Genomic DNA, 24,308 nt, shown 5'->3' with positions numbered 1-24,308 from the left:
GTTTGCTTCCCCTGGCTTGCTCAGCTTGCTTTCTTAGAGAACCTAGGACTACCAGCCCAGGGATGGCACCACCCACAATGGGCCCTCCCCTATTGATCACTAATTGAGAAAGTGCTTTACAGGCATCTCATGGAGGCCTTTCCTAAGAGGCAGGGCCCTAGAGAATCTAGTCAGTTTCAGGAATTTCCTGAAGACTTTGAGTCATTTGCTTCCTGAGTTTTAAGGTGTTTCTCTGCAGGATGAAATGTTTCACCTCCCTTTAGAAAATTCTGTCTTTTACTCATCTTCACCTGCAGTATGGGGCGTTTCATCTTGGAGGTAATTGCTAGACACCACAGCTAGGATCTGCTCACCTTGCTCTGTGAGGTGCTTCCTTCTATGCCCCTTGTGTCCAGCTAGGATGGCCTTACTCGTCGTCACAGATGTAGTGTGCCATGGTCATTTCTGTCACACTAGTTTCATCCTGGCAGTCATCATGATATCCTATTGGGACAAACCTCTGGTTCTCTGAAGTTTTGCTTAGTTAGGGATCCCAGTTCACTTTGGCCACATCCCTGAGCCAATGGGTTTGGGAAGTAACCTCTACTGTCTCCTGCCAGGTTTTCATGTCCTCTCCTGTATACTTTCCATGTGTACTGGGAAAGAGAAAAGCTCAAGTTTGGCTGAAAGGCTTCTGATTCCAGAGTCATTTCATTTTCCAGGGCTGTGTTGGGCATCTTTGGGGAGCTTCCATCATGGATAGTGATTCTCCTGCTGCAGTCTCATACATCTACTCTGTCTGGTCTGGGTGATCACCCTCTCTTGGTGTGTCCTAGGGCAGTCTTAGGCTAGATCTGCCCAGGCTGTCCAAGTTGTTTGTGGGCAGTGCAGTCTCTTCCCAGATACTGCTCCAGAGGAGCTACATGGATCCTTCCAGCCTTTGGCCTGCATGAATCATCAGTCTACTGGGTTCCAGTTCCTGGGGACAAGAGTGAACCCAATACTACCTGGCTTGGGGTGAGGGCACTGTGATGCTTATGAAGGGAGGCAAGGCTCCCAGCCTAATACCGCTCTTTCTAAGAAGCCATCTTCTTGCCCTGTTGCCTACTGATAGCCTGCTAAGTAGATGGTCAGCTGATGGAAGCAGATAGACCCTCATCCTGTTCCTTCAGCACCTGGCTAGGTGGTGTTCAACAATGTGATGGGCACCATTGCTCTTTTTTACATGGGTTCCTCATATTCGTATATAGTACACTGGCTTGCATACCATGCCTTTATGAGGCAAGATAAAGCTCTTAGGAACCTTATAAATCATAAAAATACTCATACACAGATAATGCATATACATGGTATAGGGAATTAAAATGTTGCTTCTGGATATTCTTGTACTATTAACCTGTATAGCTTCATCAAGGTTCAAGCTCCTTCACCAACCCTTCTCCTTTCTTCCCTGGAACTTGTCCCTTTCATTCCTCCCCCTCTATTCTTTACGCCTCCCTTTTGTCTTTCCCCCTTCTCTCCTCTTCTCCCTCCCTCTCCTTTCTTTATCTGATCTGTCTCCTGTGCTCCTATTTTCCCTGTCTTCTTCCTTCTCCCCCTCCCCCTTCCTCTCTTCTTCTCTCTTTCCTTCTTTCCTTCTCTCCTTCCCCCTCTCCTCTTCGTCACTCCATCTTTCCTTCACTGTTACACCTTTCTCCCCTCTGTTAACCTCCTTTCCTCCTCCTCTCTCCCTATCCTTTTTTCCTTTATCTTTTCTCCCTCTTCAACTTCTCCCCTTTCCCTTTGGAGCATCTTTGTACCTGTTTAAACATAAATCTGTTGAGTTGTACAATATAAGCCTTCACATTTATAAACAGAATGTTATTTCTGAGTCTTGGTGTAGAGACTATTTAACTATTATTTTCTCCTACCCCATTCTGCTCTGGCCTTTTCCTAACCTTGGTGTTGGTTTCCAATATGAAAGCCAAGAATTTGGGGTTGTGGAAGGGGATAAGAAAAGAACGAGACATAGTGAAATTGTCATGTATGATATATTATTTGTAGGTCTAGTGACTCTTTCCATCTAACTTTAAAAAAGTTATGTTGCTATAGATATTAAAATATAAAATCACTTAAAATGTTTCCTAACTTCACAACACAATGTGTTCCACACTCAGATATCATATGGGGGTATGTGAAAAACCTTATCAAGGTTCCCTCACGCTCAAAATATATACAGCATTCCATCTCTTGAGGTAGATGATTACTGGCTTGTCTGTGGCATCTTGGTATAGAGTTCAGGTTTCATATGTCTTCAGTTGTTTTGACCCATGTATCTTATATAAGGGTCACTGTAGTGTTTTGTATAAAGAAAAATTCTCTTCCAAGACAAGCTGGGAAAAGAAGGAAGCTGTAGGTAGATGTTGACTTTATAGTTCAGGCATTCCTGAGCACTCTAATGTATGCATGTGTCTCTGAGACATTCTTACTTTCTTACTCTCTTCTTACTTTCACTTATCAGCACTATTATTCCCTTCTGAAATAGAACTAAGCAATTATGAAAACATATTTCTGCAAATTCTGTTTTGCTTCTGTACACCCAGAAGCATTTAATACTTCCATTTAACTTCCATTTAATACTTCCATTTAAATACTGTCTGTAATGAGTTATTGATAGGATGCAAAAGACAATAATTGACACATATCTGCTCCAAAGTCTGCTGTATTCTTTTAAAGCATACCCACACACATGTGTGCTCAACCAGATAGATGACAGTAGGTGACACAGAGTGCTGGCAACATGAGTGACCCAGAAGTATGCCTGTGGGAGGTATCCTGTGTAAACTGCTCTTTATGGGTTGGAGGCTGTTCTGATGCTCCCTAGAGCATGTAATCACCTGCACTTCTTATCATGAAATATTAGATATTTTCAGTAGGGAAGCCTTAGAGAGTCAACAAAGCATACAAAATATGTTCACCATAAGAGCAGTAGTTGACATTTCCCACAAATACTACATCTTCAGATGATATTCTATGATATATGAGGGGTAAGCTTTGAGTGTGGGATTATTCATGTTAGATGATATTTATGCTCTATAACATGTTATAAGCACCATTAATTAAATACAGTCACTGACACACCTAAATTTTTGATGATGAAGGAAATTCCTTTTCTCAACACAGTGAAGCTGCTTAACTCATAGGGAAGAGGGGAGAGGAAATGGAATATTATGGCAAATCCTCAAGTCTTACCACAAGAGGAGAGATAGGATGTCATGAAGGGCTGACTTTGAATGAGCATCTTCTGGGTGGGTCAGTGTGTTTTAGATTCTGAACAGGGACCCCATATAGAGCTTCTCCCAATCCTACACCAACCCTCAGTCTTACATTTAGATCCTTTGAATAATAAGCCTCCCAAGCACACAGCACGGCATATCCAAGTGGCACAGGAAGGTGGTTAACGACCCAGCAGTGCAGATAGGTCAGTTAGCAGAGGTGAGACCTGCCCTGCCACACAGAGGATCCTGACCTGAACCCTCTGGCAGAAGCCCTCTGATTTCTGTCTCCTGTTTGGGACCATCTTCTGCCACAGTGCGTTATACCAAAGTAGCACAGGGAGGTAGCTAACAACACAGGAGTACAGAGAGGACAGTCAGCACAGGAGGGACCACCCCTGCTGCTCAGAGGAAGCAGCCAGAAATGCTGAGGACATAAGAATGTGCCTGGGACAGGAGTCTTTTGTTTTCTGCTCACATGCAGAACTGATGGGAGCTACAGAGAGACATACCCAAAAACAACCACAAGAGAGCAGGTCTCACAGGAATACCTACATAACTGTGTACACAGAGAACTTGTCTCCCAGGACCATAGATACAGATGCTTGCATGACAGACAAGCCACTGTCAGAGACAGCAATACCAGCTAACACCAGAGATAACCAGATGGCAAAAGGCAAATGCAAGAACATTACTAACAGAATCCAAGGCAACATGGCACCATCTGAACCAAGTTCTCCCACAACAACAAGTCCTGGATACCCCAGCACACCAGAAAAGCAAGATCTGGATTTAAAAACACATCACATGATGCTGATAGAGGATTTCAAGAAGGACATAAATAGCTCCCATAATGAAACACAGGAGAACATTGAGTCAACAGGTAGAAGCTCTTAAAAAGGAAACACAAAAATCTCTTACATACAGGAGAACATGGGTCAACAGGTAGAAGCACTTAAAGAGTAAACACAAAAATCCCTTAAAGAAATCTAGGAAAACACAAACAAGTGAAGGAACTGAACAAAACCATCTAGGATCTAAAAACATAAGTAGAAACAATTAAGAAATCACAAAGGGAGACAACTTTGGAGATAGAAAACCTTGGAAAGAAATCAGGAGTCATATATACAAACATCAACAACAGAATACAAGAGATAGAAGAATGAATCTCAGGTGCTGAAGATACCATAGTAAACATTGATTCAACAGTCAAAGAAAATGCAAAATGCAAAAAGCTTGTAACACAAAACATCCAGGAAGTCCAGTACACAATGAGAAGACCAAACCTAAGGATTATAGGTATAGAAGAGAGTGAAGATTTACAACTTAAAGGGCCAGTAAATATCTTCAACAAAATTATAGAAGAAAACTTCCCTAACCCAAAGAGAGAGGTACCCATGAATATACAAGAAGCCTGCAGAACTCCAAACAGACTGGACCAGAACAGAAATACTTCCCTTCACATAATAATCAAAACACCAAATGTACTAAACAAAGAAAGAATATTAAAGGCAGTAAGAGAAAAAGGTCAAGTAACATATAAAGGAAGACCTATCAGAATTACACCAGACTTCTCACCAGAGACCAAGAAAGCAAGAAGATCCTGGGCAGATGTCATACAGACCCTAAGAGAACACAAATGCCAGCAAAACTCTCATTCACCATAGATGGAGAAACCAAGATATTCTATGAAAAAACCAAATTTACACAATATGTTTTCACAAATCCAACCCTACAAAGGAAAATAGATGGAAAATGCTAATATAAATAGGGCAATTACACCCTAAAAAAGCAAGATAATAATCTTCTAATAAACCCAAGAGAAGATATCCAACAAACATAAAAATAACATAAAAAATAGCAGGAAGCAACAATCACTATTCCTTAATATCCCTTAACATCAATGGACTCAATTCCCCAATAAAAAAACATAGACTAGATAAATAAAAAGGACCCAGGATTTTGCTGCATACAGGAAATGCACCCCAGTGTCAAAGACAAACACTACCTGAGAGTAAAAGGCTGGACAGCAAATTTCCAAGGAAATAGTCCCAGGAAAAAAGCTGCAATAGCCATTCTAATATCAGATAAAATTGACATTCAACCAAAAGTCATCAAAAAAGAAATGGCAGATCACTTCATACTCATCAAAGGAAAAAGATACCAAGAACTCTCAATTCTGAACATCTATGCTTCAAATTCAAGGCCACCCTTATTCGTAAAAGAAACTACTAAAGCTCAAATCACACACTGCACCTCGTACAATAATTGTGGGTGACTTCAATACCCCACTCTCATTAATGGACAGATCAGGGAAGCACAAACTAAACAGAGACACAGTGAAACTAACAGAAATTTTGGACCAAATGGATTTAACAGATATCTATAGATCATTTCATCCTAAATCAAAAGAATATACCTTCTTTTCAGCACCTCATGGTACATTCTCTAAAATTGAGCATATAATTGGTCACAAAACAGACCTCAACAGATATAAGAAGATGGAGCTAATCCCATGCCTCCTATCAGATCACTATGGAATAAGGGTGGTCTTCAATAGCAACAAAAACAACAGAATGCCCACATACACATGGAAGATGAATAATGCTCTACTCAATAATACCTTGGTCAAGGAAGAAATAAGGAAAGAAATCAAAGGCTTTTTAGAACTTAATGAAAATAAATGCACAACATACCCAAATTTATTGGACACAATGAAAGCAATGTTAAGAGGAAAACTCATAGCTCTGAGTGCCTCCTAAAAGAAGCTGGAGAGAGCATACACTAGCAGCCTAATAGCACACCTGAAAGCACTAGAACAGAAAGAAGCAAATACACCCAAGAGGAGTAGGCTGCTGGAAATCACCAAACTCAGGGCTGAAATCAACCAAGTAGAAACAATAAGAACTATACAAAGAATCAACAAAACCAGGAGCTGGATCTTTGAGAAAATCAAGATAGATAAACCTCTAGCCAGACTAACCAAAGGGAACAGAGACAGTATTCAAATTAACAAAATAAGGATAGAAAAGGGTGATAGAGCAACAGAAACTGAGAAAATTCAAAAAATCATCAGATCCTACCACAAAAGCCTGTATTCAACACAACTGGAAAATCTGGATGAAATCTGGACAGATACCAAATACTAAAGTTAAATCAGGATCAGATAGAGCATCTAAACAGTCCCATAAACCCTAAAGAAATAGAAGCAATCATTGAAAGTCTCCTCACCAAACAAACAAACAAACAAACAAACAAAAAGCACAGGATCAGATAGATGGTTTTAGTGCAGAATTCTATCAGACATTCAAAGAAGACCTAACACCAATACTCTTCAAACTATTCTGCAAAATAGAAACAGAAGCAACACTACCCAACTTGTTCTATGAAGTCACAATTATGCTGTTACCAAAACCACACAAAGATCCAACAAAGAAAGAGAACTTCAGACCAATTTCTCTTATGAATATCAATGCAAAAATACTCAATAAAATTCTTGCCACCCAAATCCTAGAACACAGCAAAATGATCATTTAAGTAGGCTTCATTCCAGGGATGTAGAGATGGTTCAATATTCGGAAATCCATCAATTCAATCCACTACATAAACAAACTCAAAGAAAAAAATCACATGATCATTTCATTAGATACTGAAAAAGCATTTGACAAAATTCAGCATCCTTTCATGTTAAAGGTCTTGGAAAGAACAGGAATTCAAGGTTCATACCTAAACATAGTAAAAGCAATATATGGCAAACCAGTAGCCAACATAAAAACTAAATGGAGAGAAACTTGAAGCAATCCCACTAAAATCAGTGACTAGACAAGACTGCCCTCTCTCTCCATATTTATTCAATACAGTACTTGAATTTCTAGCTAGAACAATTAGACAACAAAAGGATGACAACAGGATACAATTTGGAAAGAAGAAGTCAAAATATCACTATTTGCAGATGATATGATAGTATGCTTAAGCGACTCAAAAACTCCACCAGAGAACTCCTACAGGTGATAAACAACTTCAGCAATGTGGCTGGATATGAAATTAACTCAAACAAATCAGTAGCCTTCCTATACTCAAAGAATAAACAGGCTGAGAAAGAAATGAGGGAAGTGACACTCTAGACAATAGTCACAAACAAGATAAAGTATCCTGGTATGACTCTAACCAAACAAGTCAAAGATCTGTATGACAAGAACTTCAAGTCTCTGAAGAAAGAAATTAAAGAAAATCTCAAAAGATCGAAAGATCTCCCATGCTCATAGATTGGCGGAATTAATATAGTAAAAATGTCCACCTTGCCAAAAGCAATATACAGATTCAATGCAATCCCCATCAAAATTCCAAATCAATTCGTCATAGAGTTACAATGAGGAATTCTCAAATTCATCTGAAATAACAAAAAAACAAAAACAAAACCCAGGATAGCTAAAACTATTCTCAACAGTAAAAGAACTTCTGGGGGAATCAGTATCCTGGACCTCAAGCAGTACTACAGAGCAATAATTTTAAAAACTGCATGGTATTGGTACAGTGACAGGCAGGTAGATCAATGGAATAGAATTGAAGATCCAAAAGTGAACACATACACCCAGGGTTTCTTGATCTTTGACAAAGGAGCTAAAACCATCCAGTGGAAAAAAGATAGCCTTTTCAACAAATGGTGCTGCTTCAACTGGAGGTTAGCATGCAGAAGAATGCAAATTGACCCATTATCTCCTTGTACTAAGCTCAACTCCAAGTGGATCAAGGACCTCCACATAAAATCAGACACACTGAAACTAATAGAAAAGAAACTTGGGAAGAGACTTGAGCACATGGGCCCAGGAGAAAATTTTCTGAACAGAACACCAATAGTTTATGCTCTAAGATCAATAACTGACAAATGAGACCTCATAAAATTAAAAAGTTTCTGTAAGGCAGAAGACACTGTTAATTGGACAAAATGGCAACCAAAAAATTGGGAAAAGATTTTTACCAAGGCTACATCTGACAGAGGGCTAATATCCAATATTATATACAAAGAACTTAAGAGGTTAGACTCCAGAGAACCAAATTACCCTATTAAAATAACTGGGGTACATAGCTAAACAAAGAATTTTCACCTGAGAAATATTGAATGGCTGAGAAGCATCTAAAGAAATGTTGAACATCCTTAGTCATCAGGGTTGCAAATCAAAACAACCTTGAGATTTCACCTCACAACAGTCAGAATGGCTAAGGTCAAAAACTCAGGAGACAGCAGGAGCTGGCAAGGATGTGGAGAAAGAGAAACACTCCTCTACTTCTGGTGGGATACAAGCTGGTACAACCACTTTGGAAATTAGTTTGGTGGTTCCTCAGAAAATTGGGCATAATAATACTGGAGGACCCTGTTATACCACTCCTGGGCATATACTCAGAGGATTCTCTAGCATGTAATAAGGACACATTCTTCACTATGTTCATTGCAACCCTATTTATAATATCCAGAAGCTGGAAAGAACCTAGATGTCCCTTAATGGAGGAATGGACACAGAAAATGTGGTATATTTACACAATGGAATACTACTTAACTATTAAAAACCATGAATTCATGAAATTCTTAGGCAAATTGATGGAACTTTCAATTCCATCAATTCAGGGGAAAATATCACCCTGAATGAGGTAGCCCAATCACAAAAGAACATACATGGTATGCACTCACTGATAAGTGCATATTAGCCCAGAAGCTTGGAATATCCAAGGACATAATTCACAGATCAAATGATGCCAAAGGAGAAGGAAGAACGAAGTATGGATACTCTGGTCCTTCTTAGAAGGGGGAACAAAATACCCACAGAAGGAGATACAAAGACAAAGTATGGAGCAGAGTCTGAGGGAAAGACCATCCAGAGACTGCCCCACCTAGTGATCTATCCCATATAGTTACAAAACCCAGACACTATTATTGATGCCCACAAGTACTTGCTGACTAGAGCCAGATATAGCTGTCACCTGGGAGGCTCTGCCAGTACATGAGAAATAGAGAGGGGAACACTCTCAGCCAGCCATTGAACTGAGCACAGGGTCCCCAATGGGGGAGCTAGAGAAAGGACCCAAGGAACTGAAGGGATTTGCAGCACCATAGGAGGAACAACAATATGAGTCCCCAGTACTCCCAGAGCTCCCAGGGATTAAACCATCAACCAGAGAGTACACATGGAGTTACCCATGGCTCCAGATGCATAGGCAGCAGAGGATGGCCTTGTTGGACACCAAAGGGAGGAGAGGCCCTTGGTCCTGGAAAGACTTGATGCTGCAGTTTAGAGGAATACCAGGACAGAGAAGCAGTCCCTCTTGATTGGGGAACAGTGAAAGGGGAGATGGGCTATGAGACTTTCAGGGGCGGGGAACCAGAGAAGGGGACAACATTTGAATTGTAAATAAAGAATATATCTAATAAAATGAAAAATAAATCCTCCCAAACACATGTTCCTTGGTTGCCAGTTCTGTCTAGACACTTTTTCGGGTCATCTTCCAGTAAAAATTCATTTAAAGATTATAAGAGAAATTCTTAGATATAAGTAATAACCTAAAAATAATTGTTTCATTCATTCACCAATCATTCATTCATCAATTCATTCATTGTGTGTATGTGTTTGTGTGTGTGTGTGTGTGTGTTGTGGGGTACAAGCACCACAGGGCATAAGTGAAGAACTGGTTGGGAACTGGTTCTCTCCTACTACTTAAGTCCCAGGAATAAAACTTAATTATGTATGATGACTTCCTCCTAAAGTTGTTGGGGAGTAATCTTGGGGAGTTCAAGTGGGGTCACCAGTCACACCAGGGAAATCAGAGTTGGTTGTGGTGGGTTCTTAGTCTCACTGATAAACAACAGTAAGCTGGAAGTCTAGCAGAAGTTCAAGGATAGCGTATCAGAATTTAAAGGAATTCCTGAAGCACACTGAATTTGAAGCTGACTGAGGAGACAGTGGAGAAGGAGAGCCAATGTAGAGGTCACTCACATGGAAACAGTCAGGGACATAGTGATGACAGGAACTTTCCAGTAAGGACGTGGAGAACATTAGAACAATTTAAAAGAAAATCCCCAGGGCAGGCAAGGTATAAATCACTAAACTTCCCCAGAAGAGGGGAATGGAGACAAGGATAAATGCCCTATTTGTTTGAGATGTGCTGGTGTGATATCAGCACATGGCTGTGAGAGAGATTTTAGAGAGAGAGCAAGGAATCTCACACACCAGAGAAATCACAATAGGCTCTGGCCAGCATCAGAGACAAAATAAGAGGAAAAAAGGAATAGTCACACATTTCTGAGTCAGGACTTAGACAGGCAGACCCAGCTAAGCATCATGGGATCTGGTAGGGGCTGCATTGGAGGTGGGGTTCTGGAGCAGAGGGCATTATCTGAAGAATAACTTACCTTTCTAGGGAAACCTGTCCAACAGAATTAATTTAAGGGAGGGACAAGGGAAGGCCTCCAATTAGACATAGTATCCACTCTTTCCTGTAACAGTCAGGTGTGGTGGCAAGCATCATTACTTGCTAAGACATCTCAGTGGCCCAGAATTATATTTGTTTATTATATCCTGACCTTAGCTTCCCCTCCCTCCTCTCCTTCTAGTCCCTGTATATATGTAGCTATATATACATACACATATACATACATTATGTATACACATATATACATACATACATACATACATACATACATACATACATACATACATACTAGCATCACTTACTGGCCATAGTATAGATAATTCAACAATAGCTGACTGTGGATGGGAAGTCCAAGAATCTAGGAGTTGCTCTGTCTACAAGGCTGGATATATCAGCTGGTCTTCAGTATACACCGGGATCTTGAAGTAGTCCCAAATGCCAGTGAAGGGATGGACTTGCTAGCGTGAGAACAAGCATTCCAAGAGCAAGAAGCTTCCTTCTTCTTTGTCCTTATATAACTTCCAGAACAAAGGTATGGTCCAGATTAGAACTAGATTGAAGATCTGCATTAGATTGATGCTTTCCCAGTTGAAAAGATCTATATTAAAGGCATATCATCCAACCTCAGAGATCCAGATGAGATATGGATCTTTCTACTTCAAATTAAGCAAAAATCCCTCACAAGGGTGTATCCACTTTTGGGTTTTAGTTACAGATGTAGTTGACAACCAAGAATGACCATCACACTGGTTTACATTACTAAAGTGAAATATCAGTCAAAGAGAGCAAGGCTGAGCTGCAAGCCTTCACAATAGTGAACGTATTCCCTGAGTGACTGTTCCTCGCTTTTCACTGGGGACAAGACTGAGCATAATTTTGTGGTGTTTTGTTTGTTTTTGGTCTGTGTGTGTGTGTGTGTGTGTGTGTGTTCAGTGCTATCAGCATAAAACATTGCTATTTTACTTGGTTTTGATCTGGTAACCATTTGTGATTCTCAAGAACACCACCTAGAGTGGTTCAGATGTATGGCATTGGGTGGCCACAGGGGATTCTATGGGGTTAGCCATTTGTCCAATGGCATCACCTCTGTCTGTGTTGAGAGAATTTCTCTCTTTTTTATGTGAGTGGAGGTGCGTCGAGTCATGTCTCGGCTCTTGCTCTGTGTGGAGGGACCTTCCTATCATCTGTGGAATCTGAAGCAACTGAACTAACCCTAAATAGCACCTGACTGCCATATGCCGTTTTACACCAAAGAACCAAAACTTTGTGTTTCCATGTAAACAGTTTCTCAGTGTTACTATTGCTGCAATGAAACACCATGACCAGGAGCAACTCTGGGAGGAAAGAGTTTATTTTACTCACAGTTCAAAAACTGTGATAATCAGAAACAGTGAGGGCACGAACTCAAGCAGGGCAGGAACCTGGAGGCAGGAGCTGATGTAGAAGCCATGGGGAGGGGGGATTGTTGCTTACTGGCTTGCTCACACACAAATGTTCACTAAGCTTTGAGCACTCAATGGCTTTTTCTAGCCCAAAGTTTGAAAGTCCTTCCACCCCTCTAAGACCTTATACCAGAAGAGGAAGTGGCTCAGGACCCATGCAATGAGCCCATGCGGAACAAGCCCTTACTCAGCTTTCTCTAGTGAAATTTTAGTTTATGTCCTGAGAAATTTCCACAAGTGAATTTAATTCAGTTTATCCTTTATTATATTTATTTTAAGCATAAACTCAATGTTCTCCACTCCAACAGAGGATTTATCTTTCAGTATCTTTCTGCCTTAGATGACTTTCCCCCTTTCCCACAATGCCATACACTTTTTAAAGAGCCTTTCCTTAGCTGATTTTGTTGCTGTTGCCTTTCTTAGACCTACATAGTGTTTAGATGGATACCAAATGAATATATCCATTCTTCTTGTAGTGCATTCTGCTTTTTTTCCTTGCCCATGAGTGACCACTTTGGGATATCTTCTAATGCTATCACTTGTTAATAGTTACAACTTAAGCCAAATTATCCAAGAGATTTGAAAAAAAAAAAGATTATCTCGATATACTCAGTCTTTCCTGCTCTTGGCTGTCTGAGGGTTAGTCACATGCATTGTCCTTCCTCATTCCATAGAAAGACGGTCTTGCCTTCTCTCGGTCCGTTCCTATTCTATTGACAGTCAGGTCTTCCTCCCACTCTGTGACTTACTCTTCTTGGTGTCATCTAACCTGTGTATTCTGATTATCAGACCTAAACAACTCTGCTGGACACTTTGTAAACACATCTGCTGCCACTGTAAAATAATGAACTTAGGGTCCTAGACACATCAAACTGGAAAATTCCCAAACCTGGCTCAGTCAAAATCTACAGGCAGTACTGATCATAACCATGTGCCATAGAAAAATGTTGAATGCTTTTGTTTGTTTCTTCCAAGGATAACATGAAAATGATTTTCCCCATTTCCTTATTGGGTGATATTTCCATTTTGATCTCTGTTGCTGTGATAAAACAGTTGGGTAGGAAAGCTTTATTTTATACTTCCAGGTCATAGTGCATCACTGAAGGAAGTTAAGGCAGAACCATAAGGAAGGCTGCTTATTGGCTCTCACTCTCTTATGCCTAACTAGGTTTCTTATACAGCCCAGGACCACTTGCCTAGGGAATAATGCTACCCTAAGGGGCTTGCTCTCCTGCAAAAACTGACAATCAGGAGGATCCCTCACAGGCTATCTGACTTAGACAATTCCTCCACTGAGGCTTCTCCTCTAAGACACCCCTAGGCTGTGTCACCTTGACAATGAAGGCTAACCAGGACATCTAATATTGTCAGATAACATGAAGGTATATAGTTTTTGGTTTTTGTATGGAAAGTAATTTTCCTGCTGTCATTCACCATTAATAACAGTTACATTTTTGTAATTCTCTGCCTCCATTTTCTAAGTGAAGAAATAAAAATTCTTTTTACTTTTTATTGTTGGATAGTTCCATACATTTAAGTCAAATTTACCCAATTCCTTTCTTTCTTACTAAAACCCTTTTCTGTATATGTATATGTATATGTATACGTCTACATCTACGTATACGTATGTGTGTGTAAATTACGTATTTACACATGTAAATTACATCTATATTTATACATACACACACACACACATACACACTATTTTTGTGTGTGGTCCACAGAGTTTAATTAGACTTGCTTGACTAAGCAGGGGTATAAGGTTATTTAATGGATCAAGGGAAACTTACCTAATATTTCTAGCACTGAATAAAATGACACCTTCCCCCCAACACTGTCACCAGTGTTCCTTCGGGGAGTGGTGGGGCCTCATGAGGTGTTGGTGGGCCCAGTCCTATGAGTGCAGAGCCACACAGCTGTGGTCAGAAGGGATGTAATGGCCATGCCATGTGCAGAAGACGTCCTGTTGTTGCACGGCTCTGCATCCCCAGCTCTCTGTGCCTCCCGCTGGCACCACCGTGGCTCCTGAGCTCTGGAGGTGGGTGTGTAACTGTCCAGAGCCGGCATACCGCTGTCGCTTATCCTTCCACTTGGGCCTGCTGTGGTCCTCTGCCTGCCTGCACTGCTGCAGCCTGCAGTATATGCACCTTCGGTGACAACTCACAGCAGCCCTAACCACAGTGGGGAGTAGAGATAGGAAGGAGTAAAAATTCTTTAAAGATTTCCCTTGGACTTACAAAACTGAAAATGAAAAACATCACTCAGAGAGGAATTTCCATTTATTTATACACACATTCCTGTTTGTGTGTGTTTCAGGGAAGCAGCTAATATTTCCAAACATCTGCGTTGGAAAATGTCCCCTTGATGGTTTCTTTAAACCCAACGGGGACATGTCTATACTTTTTCCTAGTATGTTTTAGATCTGATCATAAGAATTTACTTCAGCCCTAAGTTTGAAAGTCAAACAGTTTCCCTCTTTTGTATGCTCTCCCAGAAAGGAATCCAGGAAACTGGAGGACATCTAGTAAAAACAAGGAAAGATGCATATGTAATGTCTTCAGAAGGGGAAAGAGCTGAAGTATTCGAGAGGGGTCCTGCTGAGAGAAAAGCAAAACAGTTTGTGTGCCGCTCTTTGAACCGCATCTCTCACATAGGCAGCCCCTGAGGGGCTCCTGTTCTGTTCCATGAAGGAGGCAGGCTCCGGTCTGGCCCTAACCAGGCTCTTCCTTACTCCCAGCTCTACTAAAAAGAGAGCACTTGTGCATCACCATGACATTTACACCAAAAGAGATGGAATGAAGGGTTCTTATTTAAGCATTGTCAGAGAGTAAATGGAAGATTCTTCTGCTTTCTCAGTGCCTGGGTGTTGTACCTCGGCAGGGCTTGCTGTCGTGTGGCATGTTCTCACAGGGAACAGCTGAACTAACGTAAAGGTTCCTTTTGGAAGACTTTGCTTGCTATAGCATTTTTTCTAGCATGTAGTTGAATATAAGTTCTGTCGCACTGGCAGTGTGAATTGTTGCTTATGGTTGGCATAGCTCCACTTAAAACAACAGAGTCTTGATAGATGTTATTTAAAAACTAAGTCCTTGAAATGATCTGTATTTAATAATTTTCTCTTTTCCTTATGTTTCCACAGAAGTTCATGATGAAGGTGAGGCTCTGTTCCTCTGTTGTATATGTTACAATTCCTGTCTTAGTGTGGGTATATGTGATGGGTCACATGTCTTAGTTTGGGTATATGTGATAATTCATGTGTCTTAGTGTGGTATATGAAATACTTCCTACATTTTGTTTTCTTTCTTTGTTTGTTTGTTTGTTGTTGTTGTTGTTGAGACAGAGTTTTTCTATGTAGCCCTGGATATCTTGAAACTCACTTTGTAGACCAAGATGACCTAAACTCAGAGATCTTGCCTACTGAATGCTGTGATTAAAGGCATGCAACCATCATGCACATCTGTATTATTATTTTTTATGTATTGTCATAGGCAATATCCTGTAAGTTTTAAGGTAACTATATGCAATATTTTATAAGTTTTAGATGGTTATATGAATTTTCTTTATATTTGGGTCCACAATAGCTTTTCTTTAAAAATTTTAAATGAAATAAAATAGTAAAACATTTAAATGTAAACTACCTGTTTTGATTTTATAACTTAAACAACTTTTGACATTTTGGGGTTATAAAGCACCAGATTACTTTTAGTCACCTTTAGGGGTTTTGTCTATTAATGTATTTTTTATTGTTACCTGATTAGAATGCTCCCTTTGTAGGGACACTGGCTCTTTGCCTTTGGAGGACACTTGTGTGAATCTAGTAGGAACTTACATTGGGAAATTAAAAGTAATTCCATATTGGTTACTTTTCTGTTGCTCTGATAAAACCCTGTGACCAAGGCAATTTATGAGAGAGAGAGAGAGAGACAGAGAGACAGAGAGACAGAGAGACAGAGAGAGAGAGACAGAGAGAGGGGGAAGGAGGGAGGGAGAGGGAGAGAGGGAGAGAGGGAGAGAGAGAGGGTTCATCTTAGCTTGCAGTTACAGTGGGTTAGAGTCCGTGTGGCCGGGCGTGGTGGGGTGGGGATACAGGGAGGAAGCATGACAAGCAAGCCGCAGGCATGGCAGCAGAGCAGAGACTTGGGAGATGACGTCTCAACCACAAGCATGAGGCAGAGAATTACCTGGGAGCAGGAGGAGGCTGTACACTCTCCACACTTGCCTCAAGTGACATGCTTCCTCCGGCAAGACTGTATCACTGAAACCTCTTCCAACAGGAGACCAAGTGGTCAAATACCCTAGCCTAGGGGCACTTCGTTCAAACCACCACAGGCACCCACAGCTACATTTGTTGTTCTAGAAGTGAAAATAATTTAGGCCTATTTTATTTCCCAACTAAAGTAGAAAACTAGAAGTTCTTCCAGAGAAACATGAAGAGGTAATGTCCCTGAAGGAGGAAGTTAGATACAGCAAGAGGAAAATGAAGTTGAAAATGCTTTTGTGGTTTCAGCCACATTATCATATAATATTCAGGAAGCTTAATGCTTTATTCTAAAGCCTCAGAAACAATAAAGACATTTATTATATTCAGTTAGTAATGGCTTAATACAACTTGTACCCAGAAAGAGCATCATTCTGAAAGATAGAGACTTCTAGAAATGTGAATGAAAACTTGGATATAGATTGAAAAGGAAAGAAATGAAATAGAGTCCTCTTGCCTATCCATTGACTGAGTTTGTTAAGGCTTTCATAGCCATTGCAAACCCCAGGGTAGGTGCATTGTGGCTTTTCCCAGGTTAGCCCCATTAACCAATGGTATAGAACTTGATACTGTACATCAGACAACAGAGCCCAGATTTCTTTGAAGCCACTGCTCATCAAAGGCATCATCTAAAATTCATGTAACTCAGCTCTTATTTTTCAGTAGAAAACATTAGTTTAGATGATAAGCAAAGGATTCTATGTGCTTTATTACATTTATCATGACAAGTATTTGGGTTGTAGAGATATAATAAGCATAAAAATATGAATACATAACATTTCCTTACAGATATTAATAAACAGTGACCTTGGGTTGAAAATTCAGTTTTTCTTGCTGAATATGCATTTACTGTTTTCACTGAATCACTTACTATTTACCTCAGCCCCTAAACAATGCTGTATCCTCAGGGGCATAAAGTATCCACCAAATCTGTTCATAGCGTTTATTAAGGAACTGATTCATAAAAACTGTGCAGATAGAAAGATGAGGTAAACTAGTTAACTCCAGGTGTTATGCCTCAATGATAGAACTGGGCTCTCATTTCTGTTAAGTGTGGGACAGAGATCATCACATTGGACATTGAGGAAAGTTTAACATCTCAGGAAGCAGGCCCCATGCATGCGATTAGAACAGTTGGAGTTACTTAGTAGAAAGAGATTGCTGAACATGACCAGTTTTTATCTTGTTATCCTAGTTTTTAGCCAGATGAATGCCTGTTCATGATTGCTGGTGCTAAGGTCATGTGGTGGTGCTGTCTAAAGCCTGGTAGTTTGTTCAAGAGACTTGTGGTCTCCACACCAGCAAAAGTGAGAGGCCAGCCTTTCACTATCAGGTCATTGTATGCTCAGTGTTTGACTGGGTTGGGCAAGCCATATTTCATGTTCTTAGGATCACTCTTGATATTTTCATGGGTTGCAGGATTCTTGGAAGATTCCTGGTATCAAGACCCCACAGATGTGTAGAAATGCCAGATATCGCCTGGCTGTGTGTGCCGGCTGTGTGTGCCGGCTGTGTGTGCCGGTTGTGTGTGCTCGGTGTGTGTGCTCGGTGTGTGTGCCGGCTGTGTGTGCCAGCTGTGTGTGCCGGCTGTGTGTGCTGGGTGTGTGTGTGCCGGCTGTGTGTGCTCGGTGTGTGTGCCGCTGTGTGTGCTGGGTGTGTGTGCCGGCTGTGTGTGCTGGGTGTGTGTGCTGGGAGCTGCTCATCTTTGCCAGCAGACAGTCTTAGATAATAGGGAAGGTTGGGCATAAAGACATTTCTCTGATTTTTTTTTCTCCATGAAGCAACTAATATTTCTCCATTCCAGATGCTCAATATTTGTGCATATACTTAAAAGCTTCTCCACTTAAATATGTAGACACTGTGAGAGAAATCTTACTACAGATTCTCCTTGCTGTGTATAGTCTGTTGCTGAGACCATTGTTTTGTATCACAGGACTTGTAAAGTCACATGACATGTGGCAGCCCCCAAGTGCTTGAGAAGTTTTATTGAATCAGATTTCCTTCCTCTCCTCATCCCCTTCCTTTGCTCTCCTCACCAGCTTCTTTCTCTGATCCTTACTTCCCCTCTTCCTCCCATCCCTCCTCTCTACTGATTCCCTTCCCAGCTTCTCCTCTTCTCCTCCCCTCCACCTCTCCCCCACCTCCCCTCCCCTGCCTCCCCTCCCCCACACTACCACTGAGCTACTCTGCAGCTCTGATGTCATTTTTTTTTTTTTTAACAAAAATCTCATATGATGGCAGCTTAGAATTAGGCTAGCAATGAGTTTCTACACAGAGGAAAGGTCCCCTGTGCATCCTGGTTTCATCCTACACAACCTCTAATGTGAAATGGTATATTACAGTCATCCTCAAGACGTTTAGGCACTTTATAGTTAGTGAAATTAATGGCTTCAGTTATCAATAATGTAAAAAGCAGATTAACAAGCCAGTATATATTGCAATCATATGTTGTAAAAAGCAACACTGAAGAATGAGTATAGAATCAGCAATATTCATGTATTGGTAATCCACTCTAATTATTCTTCATTGTTACCATTCAGATTTAATATTTCTGTGAGGTTTTTGTTTTTTTGTTTTTGTTTTGCCTGTAAATTTAAGCTTATGACAGTAATACCTCAAGTGCAGCTGTAGAAATCTAACTGGCCCTCTGTCCTACAAAGGATAAGAGATAGATAATCCCCATTACCATTTCTCTAGAATGTGCATTGAGTTCACTCCCAACTCAGTGTGGATACTGACACCTTGGTTTACAATATGATTTCCCAGAGTGGATGAGTGTACTGTTTTTTGTTTTTACATGATTCTAAAAATCTAAAGTCCTGTAACTGCCCAGTGATGTTAAATTTGTCTCACAATGACTTGTGAACTTTAAACAAGTTTTCTTTTTTTTTAAATGATATTCAGCAGAATCACTTAGATTTCATTTGAAAGTTTCGATATTTTTACCCATTTATCTTTTATGGATTTATTTGACATTATTCTGTAATATTAACTCTGCCAGTCATCTCTATAGGAATGAGACCAGTCCCTTCTCCTCATGACACACCCCTGCATATAACTAGGGTAACCATTTTCAGATTTTTTAAGGTCAAATTTTACCTTTTATTAAATCATAGTCCCCCGCTAAATTATAAATCTTCAGCTTTTTAATTTAGATGGTTGGGACTCCGGGTAAGAAAAAAAATGGGTCATCTCCAATGCAGAATTTCATTACTTTTCCCCTTTTTCTTTCTTAGGCATCTTAATTGTGGTAAGGGGCCTTTGTACACATGCACACCCGTTTCCATAGGCTGAAATGCTCCATCCAGTCAAGGTTTTCACTTAGCAAATGTGTATCTACTTACTGTCCTCTTACCTTTTCACAGAGTTAGAGCTGAACAGAAGTCATTGTCATTGGGTTCTCAGTCTGGTCAAGGGGAGGAAGTTCTTGCCTGCAGAGTGATGAGGCCAGTGTACAGGTGTAGCTGAGGGCTAACACTGAGGAACCTGGATAAGTTTTATGCATGAGGCAGCTGATCAACTGAGGTTACAAACATCATTTATAAGTCAGAGAAGACAACAGTGAATTTTAGATTTCAAGACATAGCAATGTGATGTGGGGTGGAGGGAGATTTGTTTAGAATAGGGGACTGGCAAAAGAGAGATACAAGGTCCTTTGTGTTTGTTCATCTCCAGCTGTGATCCTTGGGACCATGACTCCATGGGAAGTCTGTCAAATGAAGTGTATCTGTATCTGCCTTTGACAGCTCTAATTACAATCTGAGAGGAAGCCCAAGACCCCGTGGTTTAACAAGTTTTCCAATCATGAAAGGCAGCTTGGGAGAATGAGAAGCTTTAAACTTTTGAGATCATGTGACCAATTTTAGGTTTTGCAAAAACTCACTTGTGGAAATAAAACTTACCCAGTGGTTGGTGAGCATTGGGTTGTTATCAGGTCTCTAGATACAATGGTAATGGTCTCCCTGTCCAGTAGAGGCTGTGTGCAGCTGAGGCACAGGCAGGGACGGGCTTGCCCTGTGGCTTGCTTCCTTACAGCTGCCTTAGTGTTTAAGAACTGGTTTGAGGGGGCTTTGCTTTTCCAATATTTTGGTGTCTTACTAAACTTTCCTGTAAAGACAGAATACTTTTTGACTTTGTTTTTTCTCATTCATACTTATCTTCTCTCCCCTCTCCTCAGACTGCTCAAGGAGGAGGCCACCGGACACTCCTCTATGGACACGCCATATTACTACGCCATTCCTACAGTGGTATGGTGAGTAGACATCTTCGTTTATCTCTCATGGGGCTTCGCTGATCCAGGGTCAGGTAGACTGCTGAGAATTTTGACGGTATCACTTCAGCAATGATAATATTGAGTGTGACTAGATATAGTTATAATACCCTTGTGCCCTATTGAGCTTACTCATTCATAAGATGAAGGTTAGATTCAGACATATCAGGTATGGTTCCTATTTTTAATGCCTTTTCTAGATTTTTAACACCTGTAATACATTTGATAGACAAAATTTAGCAAGAGGCAATTATAAAAGCCAAATGTTAACTGTTTTCCATTTCCAATTCTGCTTTAAATTATTAATGTATAAATGCATTTAAATATCCACCTCCCAGGGAATCTGACACTCTTTTGTTGCCTCCAAGCTTACTTTTGTTCATGTTTACACACTTATACATAATACAAAAAATAAAAATAAATCACAAAATACCTTTCCAAAAAATAAGATAAAATACAACCTGTGGGAATCTTTGAACCTCCTGCCTGTCATGTCCAGAGTTCATGCTTGTCAGTCAAGATGCAGACTGAGCCTCCAGATCAATTCTAAGCCAGAACTCGAAGGTCCTGCCTTCCACCTGCAGTGTCTCATCATCCAACCCATTCCTTCATTTCCCTTAGTACACCCATGAACACCCGGTTATCCAGATGTGCTATTTTCTGTAAGAGTAGTGGTTCTCGATCTGTATGTTACAAGGCCTTTGGGGGTTGAATGACTCCTTTATAGGGATTACCTATGGCCATCAGGAAATACAGATATTTACATTATGATTCATAACAGTAGAAAAGTTAGTTGTAAAATAGCACACAAATAGTTTTATGGTCGGCATAATATTAGGAACTGTATTAAAGGTTACAGTGTTTGGACAATTGAGAACCACTGCATAAGAGGATTGGTGTAGTGTTGGCACTGACCATCTATATCTTCAAGCCTTGCTTGAGTCCCTCCATCATTTCTGGATTTCCTCCAATGGCTCCTCTTTGTGCTGGCAAAGAGCTTGCTTCACACAGACGCTCTGGTATTTTAAGCTCACACCACGTTCGTCTTAGAGTTCTCATTCATATGTCCCTTCGCAAGGTGTTTGAAGTTGGGGATAGCTGGCATGAGAATGATGTAAACTTTAAGTCTAAGAATAGGTACACTTGAGGCAACCCAAGGATGAGCAGATGAGACAGTGCAGCTTTGATGGTCAGAGTTCCCTGAGAAAAACATGTATGTGTGTATTCATGTGGCCCTCATGTTAGCAGGATGAAGAACTGCACTCTCAAGCTTATTCTTGTTAGTTCTTTTTCTTTAATGAAAACAAACGTAGAAGATAGAAGTGAGTTGTTTTCATATTTCTCTTGAGGACAGCTTTCTAATCAAGTCATGTACGTTTTCAGTGGACCATGAATAATATCCCATGAAGGGAGAGAGGTACAAACATGTCCCCAGTCTGTTGTCTTCTTGTATTGATGAGCTCATGTTTTAGACTTTTGTGAAGGGCAAAGGACTGATTCCTTCATCCTGTTTCTCTGAAGGCCTGCTGTGCAAATACTGCTGTGCCTCAGGCATTGGAAGCTCTCCTCTCCTTATAGAAGCATCAAGAATCTGAGAAAAATGCTAATCAGAGATAGAGGAGAGCACCTTGCTTGCCCAAACAGACGCTATGTGACTGTACACATTATAAAATCACTTAATTTCAGTTCTCATGTAAATTGCAGGTTTCGATGTGCTATGCATGCACACATTTGCACACATTCATTAGGCTTTGTTTTCATTCATCTCTCTCACAGCGGCCGCTCTCCTGCCCTGGCTGGTCTTTCCTCCAAACAGTCTCCTCTTCTGCTTTCCTGTCACGTGGATCCCATCACCCTGTTGCTTCCCCTCCTTCCTTCATTGGCACTTCCCCTACCCTTCTTACAGCCCTGCTTCTACTTCATACCCTCCAATATCACCCATGACCTTAGTGAGAATGGCTATCATCAAGAAAACAAACCATGACAGCAAGTGCTTGTGAGGCTGTGGGGAGACCGGAACCTTTACATGGTGCTGTAAACTTACACAGTACTGTGGAAATCAGTGTGGGGGCTCCTCTACAAAGCTACAAACTGAACAACTGTATGTCTCAGGTAGACCATGTATGGGTCTATGCCTTTAAGATTCTAGTTCATAGATCATAGAGAGATGTCCTTGTTCATCCATGTTTAGTGCTGTGTTAACCACTGTAGTCTTGGTAGGACTGTCAACATTTTATGATGATGCCTGATCTTGTGTTTCTAGTATCTCTGCTGTCTCTCCACCTCCCGGTCTTCCACTGACAAACTGGCCTTCGATGTTGGCCTTCAAGAGGATACCACAGGTGAGTACCATGTACTGTAAGGAAACTGGGCTCGGAAAGAAGCTGCCTAGATATGGTCAGAGATACATGAGATGGCTGTTTTTATAACAGCCAGGAAAATGATTTTTTTCTTTGGCATTTTTGGTAGATTGAGAGTGTGTTTTTCTGCCTGCTTGATTGCTCTTAGGTTATCGGTGAGATATAAAATTTTGACTTCATGTCTTTTCTTCTTATGGATTGAGAGAGGAAAAGCCCCAGTCTGTATCTAATGGCGGACTGGTTGTGTGAAGCTTGTCGATGTTCCCTGAGCACTGTGTAAAGTATCCCTGCATGGCCTTTAATCATTCATCATAAACCATCCTCAGGTATAGGAACGGTGTGCTCACTGTTAGTGCTCAAACTTAACAGCAGAACGTGAGCTTCTTTGCTTATCTGCCTTGGGGCTCTGCTGTGTGACGTGTCCAAACACACAAACATTTCTTTAGTTTGGAAAGATTAAAATATACAAACACAGTTATGCCTTTGCAAAACCCAAATACGAAAGCAGAGGGGTTTTGCACATTCTTGACCTTTGTCATCTGTATCTTCTCTGTTGGCTCACCGTCTCCATTAGACCACTTTGTCTTTTACTATGAGCAGGAAAAGGCATGGCTTCTGGAATGAAGCATTTGTAACAGAGCTAGGCATATTACTCAGTGGTAGGGTGCTTGCCTACGATGTGAGGAGCTTCTGGGTTCAATCCTCAACATAACAAAAATAAAATAAAAACGTAAGATTTCAAGTAGAAAAAGGTATGGGAAGACAGAATCCAATTTTTACTGTGCAGTTCTTCCATGGTAGAGACCATCCACTGCTCACCCAATTTGATCCCTTTTAAAAATACTTTGTCAGTGAAGATGCAGCTCAGTGGTAGAGTGATGACATGTTCAAGGTCGTGGATTCTCTTCCTAACACCAGGAAACAACATGCATGCTCTTGTTGTCACACATGCATGAAGTTTGGGGTGTTAGCTACTGAGAACAGTTTTATGACCTGCAGACTTCAGCTAGGAAGAGGAAAAGAATTGAAACCTTTTTCTGCACACACAAAGCTTGAGGAGAGAGGTCTTCACCCTGATGTTAGGCTTATTCTGTCCATGCAGATAGCAAAACAGCACATGGCACCCACATGTAAGGTACAAGTTTACATTCTATATGACCAATCATTAAAACTGGATTTTATTAGCTAAATTTTCACAAAATAACAATGATGATAATGAAAGAAATACATAATGAATACAGTTAACTTTCCATAATTTAAGTAATCCTGGCTGTAAAAAGATAAATATAATATTCAGATATATACTTCATTTTCTATATGTTC

General features: G+C 40.6%; 1 protein-coding gene across 1 annotated transcript in view; it reads left to right on the top strand.

The window, feature by feature from the left end:
• Ryr2 (ryanodine receptor 2) overlaps positions 1-24,308 on the top strand; it is a 466,338-nt gene that overhangs the window by 63,463 nt on the left and 378,567 nt on the right. The window contains exons 5-7 of the mRNA XM_052156653.1: positions 15,237-15,251; positions 20,533-20,607; positions 22,889-22,967. Coding sequence (XP_052012613.1) covers positions 15,237-15,251; positions 20,533-20,607; positions 22,889-22,967 — 169 coding nt within the window. The remainder of the gene's footprint in view (positions 1-15,236; positions 15,252-20,532; positions 20,608-22,888; positions 22,968-24,308) is intronic.

The sequence above is a fragment of the Apodemus sylvaticus genome, chromosome 14 (genome assembly GCF_947179515.1).
Source record: "Apodemus sylvaticus chromosome 14, mApoSyl1.1, whole genome shotgun sequence".
In the NCBI taxonomy this organism is placed as follows: domain Eukaryota; kingdom Metazoa; phylum Chordata; class Mammalia; order Rodentia; family Muridae; genus Apodemus; species Apodemus sylvaticus.
The sequence above is the reverse complement of the archived record's forward strand: the minus strand, read 5'-3'. Positions and strand labels throughout refer to the sequence as shown.